We start from the raw sequence: 14530 nt of genomic DNA, 5'->3' as shown, positions 1-14530 counted from the left end.
AGAGCATCTTGAAGATTTCTTGTACTACCATCGCAGTGAATCAGAGGAAGACTAGAAAAATGAGAAGATGAAAAGCTGTGTTTAACAATCTTGTTTTTCTTCATCGAGGAACTGGCCCATGCTGAGAAGTAAGAATGTGTTTTTTGAGTTGTTTCCCTTTTTAAAATTATATTTGATGGCTATGTAACTGTAAGACAAACCAAATAAGTACCTTATAATCCCTGTGTGTAACATATTTAATGGAAATCTGTCATCTCTGTATATTTAACACATGCAGAATTCATTTTAGTTGTGAATATTTGGTATCTCCCTCATTGCAGGATGACAATATATGATATGTAGTCCTCTAATTAGATCCCACTGCATACATGTAAATATTGAAAACCTTCAGATCTGGAAAGGGATTATTCAAATCATAGATGTTTCACTTCACATGTTAGATATTCATTGATTTTAATGTGTGGTTTAATTTTTATCTTGACTACTACTGTGAATCTAGACAAAATGAATGGACGTAAAGGTTGTAGATTGTAGATTGTAGACGTATTTGATGTTTATTAGAATATCAGGACATGTAGGGACATGACATCTGGCGGACACAGGAGCAACAAGCACAATGTCTGACAGCAATGATGGTAAGTTTTGAAGTTTATTCTTTTATCAAAGTATTAAACAAATACATACATAGTATATTCACTTCTTTCACTTCCTGTGAATGAATGTACAGTAACATTGTTGTCATGTTTAGTGTGGGAGTCACCCGGCTGTGGTACGAGGGATGAGGACAATAAAGACACGAGTGGATTCTCCGAACATGAACTCCTTGACATCATGTATAACACATGTAACACCTCCGACACAGGTACACAAGCTTATGTTGAGTTCAACAAAACACATTAAAATTATCATATGAAAGATGAATCATTGATACTGCATCTCTCTTGTCTTTCAGGAGAGGTGTTGGCCTCCACCATCGTTCAGTACCTGCAGAACATGACGGCTCAAAGTCCGGAGCAGGACCGGCTGGCTGCCCTGCGACGGCTGCTCGACCCTGATTGTCAGGACCCACATGTGAGCAGGGAGACTTTTCACTCCACCATGAGGGAGTGGATCGCACAGTGCAGCCAGAACAGGTGAGACAAAACAGATCACAGTTATGCTGGATGTCATGTAGGGTTGGGATTCAGCATCATATTCAGAACTTTTAAGTTCAGCACAGCACTTATAGACTGAGACGATGTAATCAATCTGTAGAATAAAACATGGGCATTGTCAGTTGTAAAGCTGTTAATCCACTTCAAATCTATATTTTTAGGTGAATGTCAATGTGCAATATTGATTTTCAGCCATCAAGTCTATGTTTGATATTGAGGTCATCTTTCTCACTAATCACTGCTCACTGCTTCCTCCCTGATTTTGATGTAATTCATTTAAGTTATGATGACAATATAAACACTTTATTTGTTTCGAGCCTTTCTTAAGTCACAAAGTGCTTTATAGGGAAAAACACAAGTTAAAAAGCAAAAAGCAAATGCAAACAAACAAACAGATCAGAAACACAAGAGCGCAGAAAACTAGTATTAAAAGAAGATGAAAACATAAAAAAGGCAAGCATGAAATCATGAAACTAGAAAAGGAAACATATTACATAATTAAAAGGTTAACAAATTTATCAGAAAACACAGTTAACAGTGACCCTTCGGCTACACAGCAATTTAACATGAAACATGTAAATACATTTAAAGAGAATGTTCATCACTCCAAGAAACTGAAGCCAGTTAAATGAAGGGAGTGCTGCCATGTAACTAAGTACATTTACCTAAGTACTAGTATTTGAGGTACTTGTACTTTACTTCAGCATTTCCATTTCATGCTATTTTATACTTCTACTTCACCACATTTCAGAATGCAATATTACACTTTTTACTAATTTATTTAGGAGATTTATTTATCTCCTAAAGAGATTTATATTAATACTTCTGTGCTTTTACTGTTACTAGTATAATTTTGAATTGAGGACTTTTATGTGTAATGAAGTGCTTCTTCCGCTCCTGCACTCCAGGCATCAACAAGACTGTCCATGTAGATTATTCCTAGAAATTAAAGCAGGGAAGAAGCTGCTGTGTACTTCGAGTAAATTATGTTCCATTTTATGTTGATTTTCATTTTATGCAGTTAAGTAAATATATCTGCAGCTAGTGTGTTGTTGATTAATCTTCAATTAATCTGAGGCTCTTCCTGTGTTTCAGCACTGATGTGGATGGCAGTGATGTATCTTGGCCAGACTCTTCTAAAGTGCTTGTAAATGGTAGGCTGTCACTGTTTTGTTCAGACTTCTGAGAAAGGTCTTAATCACATCAGCCGGAAAATCACTGAAGCTGGTTTCCTTTTCAGGGCTGGATTTCTCAGGTTCTCACAGCAAAGCTGCATCCTCAGAGAGCGACCAGTGTTCCTGGTTAGTTACTGCTTTCTGGTTAGATGTCTATAATCAGAGTGTTGTCAGACGTCACCACTAACTGTTTGTTTGGCTTCAGTGACGGAAAAGACCTGTTAGGCACAGTGGCTGAACTGAAGCACGCTCACCGCAAGCTGAGCGAGCAGAACAGCAGCCTGCTGAGGACGGTGGCTCAGTGCGAAGACATAAACCTGCAGCTCACTCTGGAGGTCACTGAGCTGCGAGCAAAGCTGGCCAGGTGAGGGACTGACTACCTCACTTAACTCCGGCCATGCTATGTAGGATTATACTATTATGTAAAGCATGTACTGTGTAATCCTGTAACAAAATGATGCACATTTAATTATCAAAAAGGAGGAGAGTGTAAATATCAGCATCATAGATCCCGCATACTCAAGACTCTGTTCCAGATGCTGATCAAAATCGAATTTAATTCAGACTTGAAGCAAAAATTTCAATACAGCCTGAGTCAGATCACTTTTTGGCGACACATCTCTTTCATGTCACCTCACACACATCTTTTATGTGCTAGCAGCCACAGTTAATAAGAATGTTATCGGAGTTAGAAGCTTCAATTAAAACAAAAGGCGAGTCCAAAACTAGCTGATACAAACAAAGACTGACTGTGAAAACCATGTTTAAGCTGGAGTAAACTAACAAGAGCGTGTTAATTTTACACAAGGAAAGCATGAGACCAGTGTGCTTAATCCACAGTGTTGCATGGTTGTAAAACACTATTAACACACCAAACAGGCCCATTTTCACAAAATGGAGGTCAGAGGGAAGAACCACAAAACTTCACCAGCTGCAGCTGCTGTCACATCAAGCTACAGAATATTTGTAAAATCCGTCGAATCAGCATTCAAGAATAACTGTGTATCACACTATGAGTAACATGCAGCAAAGGTTTTTTTTTAACTATGGAAAACTGCACTGCAGAACCTCAGGTAATGTGGCTCAACCCTCACTCTCCCTTAAATTCATATTAATCTCTGTTCTTAATAATGTGTCTGCTGTGTCGGATCTGATGGATCCGCTGCTGATGGGTTTTTCTGGGGGGGGGGCGTATGTGCAGTGCTCAACGGTCAGCAGTGAGAGCCAGATCCCTGACAGAAGAACTGGAGGAGACCCGTCGGGCATTTAAAGAGGCCCAGGAGAGAGCCAGCCGCACCCAGACCACCTGCACCAAACTGGTACAGCAGAGATTTAACAGTCTCCCAATGTTGCTGCTCCGTTTGATGCATTTTTTATGGCAACTCTTTACCCTTTTTTTTGTCTTCAGTGCAATGAGGTCGAATGCCTGAAAGTTCACATTAGGAGGCTTGAAGACAAGGTGATGTAGATGTTAAACGTAAGTCCAAATGTGAGCACTTTCCTTAAGAAAGAGTTAATGTTCTTTTCATGTAATAACTTTTGCAGAATGAAAAACTCACCTTTGAAAGGACGTGCTCTGAAGACAGCATCAACAAACTGAGGAAGGTCAACGCTGAGCTGAGGGTAGGAACAGATCAGTAAAGCACGCTCGTCTTTGTCTCTACGTCACTAGTATGAACTGAGACTTAAACATCGAAATGTTCGCAGGCCGAGCTCAAGGAAACTCTGGTTATGTTGACGCTGAGAGACAGAGAAATCACAAAGGTCGGTGTGTCTGCAGTGTTTTCATCAGAAAAAGTTGTCAGTTCACATTTTTATTTTAACACTTTACTTTCAAATGTTCCCGTGCAGAAAGACATTCTCATGGATAAGATAAAGAGCTCTCATGTGGAGAATCACAACATGATCGAGGTATGATTGAAAAGCAAGAAAAACTGTAAACTGAAAGAAGTGTTGGTAAGATGGAATCAAGCATTTCAAATTGATGACTGAACTTGAAGCTTCATAATTTCACAACATGTAGCCAGAATAGTGACTAATTGAAGTCTGTTACATCTCACACATGTGGTTTGAATGTACATTTTGGCTGTTGTGAAACACGTTAAGTCTGTTCTGGTGTTGCAGGGTCTGCAGTCAGAGCTGATGAGGCTACAGGAACATTCACACCAAGTTCTATTGAGGTAATTTGAATAAATCACATGAGTGTCAGGTGGAACATTGCATGTCATTGCACTGCATTCCCGAAATGCTTGTCATGATGTGGTTCTGTAGCTTGGATTGAACCTCATTTGTACATCGCTTTGGACAAAAGCGTCTGTGAATGAAAAATTAGAATCTACATTTTAAAATCTAAAGAAACTGGTGAAGTGGCTTTGTAGGAAAGTTAAATATTTGAAAAGAATAAGTTTGGGCATCTTTTTAATTATGAATTGCACGAATTGTTTAAAAAGGTGAAGCTCCATCTCTTTGGTCTGTTCCTGACAGGTATGACAGACAATGTATCAGCCCTCAGAGCCTCTACAGTCGAGATCCTCCGAACCACCGCTCCCTGCAGAGCGAGATGCAGGACATGCAGCAGGTAGGAAGTGCTCGCTGTCCACCGGCCGCCTTCTCACCCTGCTGATTTTCTGCTTCACGTTGCCTCCTTTGCCTGCAGCAGCATCACAGAGCTCTGGACGACATCAGCCTCCCGTCCCTGCACGCACACAGTGACGATATTCAGAGCATCATCCACCGGATCAAGTCTGCAGAAATAGCTCATCTTCTGCACAATAAGTATCCTGAGAGGGTGAGGAGAGAGAAGACACTCAGCAGAGGATGATGATGACATGAAGTGACATGTACGTGTACAAATCTGTCATATCTCTCTTGTGCCTTCTCTCAGACACAGGACACTGCTCCCGTAGAAACACAGGAGAGGCCTTTTCCTCACCGCCAGCAGCAACAGGCAAGCATCAAGCAGCAGCTTGTCAATGTGTATGTCAGTTTTTTTACCTCCCTTTCTCCTGTTATGGTAACAGACTGGGTTTGGTTGATGTTAGTCTCTGTTCTGAGAAGCTTCCTCCAGCTAATAAAAGGGGTGTCTGGTTGTGACAGTGTATTTATGGGCATCTCCATTACGCAACCCATAGCAGTTACTATCTTCTGTGTGTTAGACTCTATCAGGGATAAGTGCAGTTTTAGTACACTTTGGTAACTACAGACATAACACTGTGTAAAGGAGATGTTTATAAAGCTGTGGTGGTGGTTTCAGGCTGCAGGAGCTGGAGCTGCACAAGTGTGTGTGGGAGGAGAAAGGGGAGAAGGTGGAGGAGCGGTGGAGAGCCTGGGAGCAAAAGGAGCAAAAGCAAAGCCAGAGTGGGAGCCAGACTCAGATCCATGAAGCCAAGAAGGTGGCTGTGGTGAACTGGTGGAAAGCCCGCAGCGTAGATGGCGCTAAAGCCAGGACAAAAGAAAGCCAGTCGGTCCAGGAGCTTTCTGAGACGCAAGCAAAGCTCCAGCAAGCAGAGCAGACCATCACTGATATGAGGGAGCAGGTCTGCCACCTGCAAGCCTCTCTGATATCTGCACAGGAGTGTGTCGCCGAGCAAAAAAACAGCAGCGGAGTCCTTCATATCGACAAGGGAACCAACACAGAGAGAGGAGAACCAGACAGAGCTGTGGAGAAGGTCGTGAAGGAGCAGAGGGATGCAGCAGTGGCCACGGAGATCACAGGTGGAGCAGCCTCAGAGCAGGAGCAAGCCCAGCTTCGGGTGACCACAGACAACGTCCTGGCGACCCTCAGAAGGATGGAGGCGATGGTCAACAGCGCCCTGGAGGCCGCCGAGCTGGTGAGAGAGAGCGAGCGGAGGGTGAGTCGGGTGAGAGCGAGGATGGAGAGCATCACCCAGAGCGTGGAGGAGGCTCTGGACCGTGCAGCAAACACTGACGAGCAGCTGAACGTTCTAGAGTCCAGAATTACAGAACAAGCTCCGACTAAGGTTTGTGTTAAGACCAGCGTTTGCTTTACAGTAAAGAAACACTTAAACTGCAGTTTTCTAATTATCTTGATCTCAAAAGGTCACAGTGGTTAAAGGGTCACAAGTATGTCGCTTTGCTAAAATCTATGTCTATGTCTTAATTTACCTAAATGTCATGAAAAATAATGTGGAAAAACACCAGCAAATTATAAAAACATATAGTTTGAAATGAAATGTGTTATTTCCGTGGGTGCCCAGAATCGTGCAGTCAGTATTTTAAAACGTGAACTAAGATTTTGTTTTATAACATGAACCAGATTTCATGTCAAACTGCTGCACGGAGATGTTTTTATAATCAGGGGCTCATTTTGTCATGCAGCATTCATAACGTCCCTGTGGGAACAAAAACTACCAGAATAAATCACGCTGGTGTTAAAGGTTTCGAGTCGAGGTTATGACATTACTTGCACTCATGAGACGCCGCTTATCTCTGAGCTGCAAAAAAAGACATTTCACGAACATGTCTTTTTGACTCCATGCAATGATTAATATTGATTTTATGAGACCTAAAAAATAACCCTTTAAAACATTTGCTTAAAAGCCCTTCACAAGCCACAATACCTCTAAAGTTGTAAGGCAGAAGTACTCAAACATAATCGCCTGTGACCCCTTGACCGAAGGTTAAGAGACTGCTCATCACAGGGGGTCATGTGTCTGAGTTGTGAGCAGTTTCAAGGCTCTTTTTTTCTCATCAGGTTGTTTCTTTTCTGTCATTTTAATGACCTGCAGAGATAAGACTTTGCAATATTTCAAAGAAGATAATACACATTAGAGAAATATCCATAATATAAGCATAACACTGTGCAGGAGAATTTAGATTTTTTTATTTCTTGCTCTGGTAATCATCATATGACCCCTTTGAACAGCACTTTTTCTGGCACCACCCCACAATTTTCATCAATAATTAACAATGAGAGGTGGAGCAACTAATAAAGAAAGGAGTTGAATTCCATTGAAATAAAGAAATTTCATGTTTTTACTTAATAGAAATCCTAGCTTTTAGACAGTTAAATGCATAAATTTGATTTGTTGTCTCTCTTAACATCTCATATGTAAGTCTCCGGGCCCCAGTCTGTCAGCTGATCCTGGAACAGATGCTGCAGGTTTTACAGATGAGTCGGAGCCTGAAGACAGAAACGGATTGGGGAGTCCTCCTCCACCTCCTGTAATCCCAGAAGTCGATGAGCCTCCACTTCTACCCATGAATGGTATGACGGCTGCATCATTGTTGTGTTGCGGTGGCTGGGGGGACACTGTGAGACACAGATGAATTAAAGCTACTTCCTTCTCTGACAGTAGTCCCAGAGGATGCCTTAAAATAGGCACAGCAGATATTTACATTACACACAGCAGCTGGTACAGTGAGGAGGAAGAGAGAATACGCTCTGAAGGAGTGTCTAACAAAGGGGGCCGTGGGTAAAACTGGGCAGGGCAGAGTGATTTTTTTTATGTAAACACAGTGATCAAGTATTTTTAGCTACATCCTATTTTAATTGACAACATTTATACTTTGTCAGAGTTTTGAATTGATAAGGCTAACTCAACGCTGTGTGAGTTATTGTTTCCTGTTCTCAGTCCCGTTTGTTCAACTCACTTTATATTTACATCTGAAGTGTCTTCAGGAAGTTTATATGTCAAATCTGACATATGTAGCTCACAAAGTGCACAATGCAGGCTTCTAGGAGCGTTACAGAAGGGTGCAACAAAAGCAGCACCGATCAAGTGTGAATAAAATAATCTATTTTATTCAAAATAATTGCAGAAGCTTGCAGCATTTATTATGACTGCTAATAAAGACAAATCACTTTGAGAAATTGTTATTCACTTTCTTGATGAGAGTTAGTCGAGAAGATCATACCACTCTCACCTCTGTACAGTAAGTATGAAGCTAAAGCTAACAGATAGCTGCTATCTTAGCTTAGCATAAAGACATGAAACAGGGGGAAACAGCGAGCCTGGCTCCGCCCAGCACATCTACAGCTCTGTAATGACCACGTTATGTCTTGGTGGTGGTACCAGTCTTCTCATCTCTTAACAAGAGAACACACGTATTTCTCAAAATGTCAAACTATTCCTTTAAAACACCTCCAAGACCAAGTGTGATTTTCCTTTAAAGAAGAAACCAGCAACAAACAGAGAGGAAGCACAAAACTTTTCATTGTTGTTTTGCTTTTCGAGGCTTTTTAATGTGCTCACGTGAAAGAAAGCCGCTGGATGTGCACTGATGATTTTGCCATCTCGTCACATGATTACATCACATTTTCCAAGATAAATCATGTTGCAGTAAGTATTTGGCCAAAGGGAGGGTCACTTTTCTTCCCACCCTCCAGGAAAGGTCATGGCAAATATTTCTAAATGCTCCTTCCCCAAGAAAGAGCCCCTGGATGGCTCAGAGGACAGAGTCTACTTAATTGTTTATCTGTGATGGGGAGGAGTGTCTGGAGCATGTTGAGGTTGCTGAGAACCAGTGTGTGGCATCAGAGGGGGGGATTATATCTAAAATGAGCAGACAATAGTCGCCTCCATGTCTACTTGTTTGTTTATTTTATGGCCTTCTGTCTGAAGTTTGTCCAGTGCCATGTTGGTGCAGACTAGCTTTTGCTTACCAAATGAAGCTGCATCCACATCGTAAAAAGCTGCAGCAGGATGCACAATAACATGTTGGACATTGCTGTCGTAAAAGTAGATATGAGCCCTGCCAGTTTGGGGTTACTGTACATCAAGATGTTGGTGGTGTGTAATACAACCCAGTCGCTGTTAATGGGAGGAAGGTTTCATCTTATTAGGAGCAAGCTAAAAATGTTAGCATTGCCTCAAGAAGAGCATACTTTACTTTTTACGTTTATCAGGGACAGGACATATAAAGTACCATCAGTGTGAGGTAAAAAGTGCCAGACTTAACCTAAATGCTTCATCTGCATTCACACATATTTTAAGATACAGTGTAAGCGAAAAGAAACATAATACTGTTATAAAACTGATGCATACAATGCTTTACAACAGCAGACAAGACAAAACATGGCAAAACACTACAAAAATGTAGCAGGACAAGCAAATACTAAACTTATCTACACACATGGATAAAGCAGTCTTGGCTAAATACTAACATCAGCATGCTAACATGCTAACAATGGCATCGCTAGCATGCTGATAATGCAGGTGTGATGTTTACGATGCCATATTTATCATGCGTGTCAGCATGCTAACATTTGCTGATTAGCTATCGTTAAAGTCGGCAGGTTTCATCCTCTGGGGAGCTCGAATGTCAGTGCAACATTTCAATCCATCCAGCAGTCGTTGAGATATTTCAGACTGGACTAAAACAATGACATTCTCATGCAGAGAGCCAAGAGTAAAAACGACAACATGTTCTACAACGTCCTCGAAGCAAATGGAATTACTGGCAATAATAAATGTTGAGCTTTTAAACGTCTGTCAGTGCTGCAATAGCTGTGCGGGTGCTTTTCTATTTCCAGTGCCATCGAGGGCACACTGGAGCACTCTTCTTCCATTAAGGCTTTTAAACTCTTTTATATTCCTCTCTTATCTACCTTACACTAACAAAACATTAACGTGAGATATTGATCAATTTTAGACATATCACTGTGACATTACAAAGGATTAAAACCTGCTTTTAGGGTTCATGTTGCTGTTTAAAACAAGACACAGTCAGGCTATGTGATGATTAAAGATCCATTGGAGACTGAATGTAAATAATTTAGAGAAGTGGGTCTCTAACACTCTGTGTGTGTGTGTGTGTGTGTGTTTGTGTGTGTGTGTGTGTGTGTGTGTGTGTGTGTGTGTGTGTGTGTGGTGGCTGTAAACAGAGTGCTCTTTGATGGGGAATCTATAAATGAGAGAAAGGTGGAAATACCTAAATCAATCCAGCTGGAATGTGGATTGATTAGTGAGGTCAGGGAGAAAAACAAAAGCATCCGGCAGCGTCTGAAGTGAAAATGAGGTTGAATTAGGACAAATGTGTGGAGGTTGCAGCCAACACATTCCAAGCATCTACTGTACATACTTTCTTTGTCTCAATGGTTTGTGTAATGATTTTTGAAGTCACATCTGGCTGTAAAACGCTGCATTACTCAAGTTGTTCTTAGAGTCTGATTTCCACTTTCAGAGAGGCTAAAGTCTTGGAAGTGACGCCATCAAATAAGCAACATAAAAGCACTGTTTTTATTATCTGTATTCTCTCATGTTTGAATAATACTGGTTCATTTGGGTTTCTTCCCTCTTTAATGGCCTTTAAAATGCCATATTACTGTTCAGCTCTGGGAGTCACTGCTGTTGGCTTGGTATCACAATATTACCGACGTATTCCTGAGAGCACCTAAAGCAGACGACACAATAGCTTTTACTTGGGGCCAAGAGCTTTCAACCAGCGGATCAAGCACCTCATGTACTTGATGAAATGGTTGCCAGGTTATTGTTGCCCCTAGTTATAGAGGTGGAGGAGTGGGGGCGGGGGGGGGGGGTTTGGGGTTTAGACTAGTTCATCCAATCAGATGGACATCATGCTGCTGGCCACAGCCTCACAGGACGGACAACTCAATTTATTTCTTCGCCGTTTGTTTTCTCTTTCTGTTTGTCTCACGCACTCTGACTTTTGTTTAACCGTCTCATGACATTTGCATCACACATGCTTTCCTGTTAAATGCAAATCAGCTCCTTTCACCGTCTGTCTGTGCTCTCGCTCCAACAGGTGGTACAACACGAGGCAGCTGCAGCAAGGTAAGACGCCCTCCTGCTCTGCTGCACTACAATATCATGTTATTTCTGTGTTTAGAGGCAGCACTGCACACCGGATGTGTTGTGTGTTTGGGTTTTTTTTTTCTGATTATACTCATATTCATGTTGTGTGAAGTTTGCGAGCGTAAAGATGAAGTGCAGTTTGACTTTGTGGTTTCAGTAACTGCTGTACATTATCTCGAGTACTGTACTCACGTACAAATTGGAGCTATTTGTTCTTTATTCGAACAATTCCATTTTATGCTACTTTATACTTGCACTCCACAGTTCAGAGAGGAATTATGACTTTTCAGGTGATACTTAAAGTTGCAAACATTTCATAAATGGTTCACTACACACTATAATGTAGTTGTAAGCACATGCCAATGAGTTTAAGTATTTATTAATGTACGGTTATTATCAACTATTATAACATTTCCTATGAAGCCATTTTACATCATCACATCCCTGTTTTACTGTATTGAAATTCATTATCTATAATAAACAGCTCCTTACAGTTACGTTATGGTAGGTTATAAATCATTTATTCAAAGCTGCTTTGAATGGTAAATTGGGGGACTTAAAGTGTTGCTCTTTTCAGATTAAGGTTTTAAATCATATAATAATCTAATGCATACAATACAAAATGTAACCAGTGGTCCCCAGCTGTTTTGTCTTGGCATGCCCTCTCCAAAATTAAGATATAAACAGGTACAAATGTATCTGAAAGATCTCAGATAAGTCATTAGCAGTTCCATCAAAGAGAAATTGCCCCTCCAAACTTAGAAACAGTTCGAGGCTCAATCCAACATTTAATAAGAAAGAAATGTAAGAAAAGCAAAAGCAATGACAGATTTGTGTCTTTTTCTTCTTCTTTCACTTCCCTTTAATCATCCCACAACCCCTCACATGTATGTTGTGACCCCGACCCACATTTTGGGAACCATTCGACTGAACTACTTTACTGTAAAGTAGTTAAAACCACAACCAGCTACAACAATAAACTGCTGATCACATGTCAATGCATCAGGATTAATAGTCTGATACAATTTGTGATACGTCACAGGGCCATTTTTCTTTCACTTAAGTTAAACTGTCATACCAAAGCTTTTGCTTCTCACAGAGTATTTTTACATTATGTTGCACTGCTGCTTTGACTTCCCCCATCTGGCTCTCAATGCCTCAGTCAGTTAAAAGGAGATATTCACTCGAGTGGAGTTGAATAAGAAGAACATCTGACTTTTCTGCACAAATTGCTCCTTTGATAAGCAGCTTCCTTCACACTGCAGCACTTACGATTATCAGCTCACGTTAATTCAGACTGTGATGCTGGAACTTGCAGTGAACGTCAGCTCTGTTCCTCCAAACAATGTGACCGCTGTGCTCTTTTTTTTCCCACCAAATTCTGGATGATCGCAGCATTTAACACCCATGTCTCTCGCCACCAAGCAGCAGCAAAAACGGTGCAGGGTTTGACAGTGCAGTTTACCAGAGAATAATGAACTTCGAGAGCTCGGAAGTGGATGCGTGGATTCCTCTTAGGCTGCAGGGTAAACACAGATCGGACGGACGCAATCTATCTATCAATCTCTCACAAACATGCCCTCGCATACAACAACACACACACAAAACAGTCTCCTACTGCTCCCACACTGTGATTAGAGAGTCAAAACAAACCCTGCAGAAAAAAATAACATACTTCTCTAACTTTTTTCGGGTTTTAGTTGAGGGATGATCAGTGGAGGAGCAGCACACACACACATAGACACACTCACTCCACAGCAGCCCAAAGAGGCACACAGAGCCCTTCTCCTTAAATGGTCAAAGCTCCCAAGAGTGAAAGAGAGGCTGCTGCTGAAAAAAGACAGGGAACAGAGGGGACGGGAGAAGGAAGGAGAAGCCCCGAGGATAGAGGAGTTTTCTGTGGAAAAGGCTGAGAGTGACAGTTTGACTGTGGGAAGTCGGTGTGAGCTGCAGAGATCAGCGGGAGCGTGTTTCTCCGCAGCGCTAGCGGCGGGCTCAGGTAATGTGTGTGCTCCCTGTGGACAGGTTCAGATGATCGGCTGCGTGGGCTTGTGGGGTCTTGGTGGGTCATGGTTTCAGGTGGACACACGGAGGAGGTGAAGCTCTACCTGTGAGCGTCTCTGCAGCTCTGCTAAACCTGTGCAAGAAGTTGTGTTTCTGGGCTTTCTGACAGCTGTCAGCCTGACTTGTAACTGCTGCGTTGAGTTTACAAAACTAGTGTTTGTCTGGAAGTGAAACATCTTTCCGCCTTCTTGATGTTCTCTGCTCCCTCGCCCGGCTGCACATCTTTCCATCCATCCATTTCTTTTTCTTTCTCACCCTTCCTCTGCGCTGTCATCTCTGATTGTGGGTCTGTGTAGCAGCCACTTCCTCTGCTGGCCCTGTACTCTGTGCTTCTCACAACCAAATTTTAAACAAATCTGGCAAGAGGCAGCGGGCTTATGTAACAGGGCAGGGGAGGAGGGTGCCGTTCCCCTCGTCTCCCTTTGAGGGAAGAGACAGCCAGGCCTGGCTGCGATGAGAAGCAAATTCTGATAGATCTAATGTACAAATACGTTTTCCTCCGGAGGATAAGTGTGTGCTGTAATAACTCGATTTGCGTGTCTTTGAGGAGTTGTGTTGCAGGGGATGTCTGTGTTCAGGCTTGTATGTTCTGTCCTGTCTTCCCCCCCCCCCCCCACAGGAAATAATCTGAGTGATTCAGTTACTCTGCAATATTTATCTCGGTCTCATGGTCTGCCGGGGAAACTATCTGCACCATCGAGCCTCCTGCAGGCCAGGTTGGCATCTTTGTTTGGGCTCATTTTTCAACAGGCAGTAGTTTCTTCCGCCCCTGTCAGCACTGTGTCACGGCACAAACTGTTAGAATCATCAGCAATTTCTTTGTCTAATTATTCCTCTCCTTATTTGGCGTATTTTGAGAGAAAGAACAGCTGTTGCGGCTGTTGCTGTACGGGTAGAAAAAAAGTTGTTACACAAAAAAGAAGTTAAGATTCATATGTTTAGTCAGCTGTGAAAAACACAGGTGGTTGTTACCAAAGCCTCCCTGAACTCCATGGGCAATCAATAACCACGTTAGAAATATCTGGTGACTCACTGTCTTATTTATATTTGCAGCTGAACCTCAAAGCTGATCTCTTCTGCTCTGATTGGATAAATATTAACAGACTGAGAGGACGGTTGATACTTTCAGGCCAGGGAATCAGATTAAATGAGTGATTCAGCAAACACGTGTTCTTGCTCTCAACACCAGCAAGAGATGAAATTGTTCTGAAATGGTAACTCAGCTCAACAGCAGTGTTGTTGTTAAAACTGCTGTAATAATCCTGCTGGCAGCCTGAGACAGAGCAGCGAATGTAGTCCTGTGTGACAGCATTCTTGTAGTCAGGAAATATCCTCGCAGCTCGCTGGGAGTCAGTTAAAC

The 14530-nt window shown here is 42.0% G+C and overlaps 1 protein-coding gene across 1 annotated transcript in view; it reads left to right on the top strand.

Moving 5' to 3' along the window:
• The first annotated feature begins 616 nt into the window (after nt 1–616).
• mrvi1 (murine retrovirus integration site 1 homolog) overlaps nt 617–14530 on the top strand; it is a 54109-nt gene continuing 40195 nt past the window's right edge. The window contains exons 1-16 of the mRNA XM_041939850.1: nt 617–635; nt 749–862; nt 953–1133; nt 2535–2693; nt 3531–3648; nt 3738–3788; nt 3875–3952; nt 4037–4093; nt 4181–4240; nt 4454–4509; nt 4814–4907; nt 4986–5117; nt 5214–5309; nt 5617–6309; nt 7406–7556; nt 11057–11085. Coding sequence (XP_041795784.1) covers nt 617–635; nt 749–862; nt 953–1133; nt 2535–2693; nt 3531–3648; nt 3738–3788; nt 3875–3952; nt 4037–4093; nt 4181–4240; nt 4454–4509; nt 4814–4907; nt 4986–5117; nt 5214–5309; nt 5617–6309; nt 7406–7556; nt 11057–11085 — 2088 coding nt within the window. The remainder of the gene's footprint in view (nt 636–748; nt 863–952; nt 1134–2534; nt 2694–3530; nt 3649–3737; nt 3789–3874; nt 3953–4036; nt 4094–4180; nt 4241–4453; nt 4510–4813; nt 4908–4985; nt 5118–5213; nt 5310–5616; nt 6310–7405; nt 7557–11056; nt 11086–14530) is intronic.

This window comes from Chelmon rostratus, chromosome 1 (genome assembly GCF_017976325.1).
Source record: "Chelmon rostratus isolate fCheRos1 chromosome 1, fCheRos1.pri, whole genome shotgun sequence".
Classification (NCBI taxonomy): Eukaryota; Metazoa; Chordata; class Actinopteri; order Chaetodontiformes; family Chaetodontidae; genus Chelmon; species Chelmon rostratus.
The sequence above is the reverse complement of the archived record's forward strand: the minus strand, read 5'-3'. Positions and strand labels throughout refer to the sequence as shown.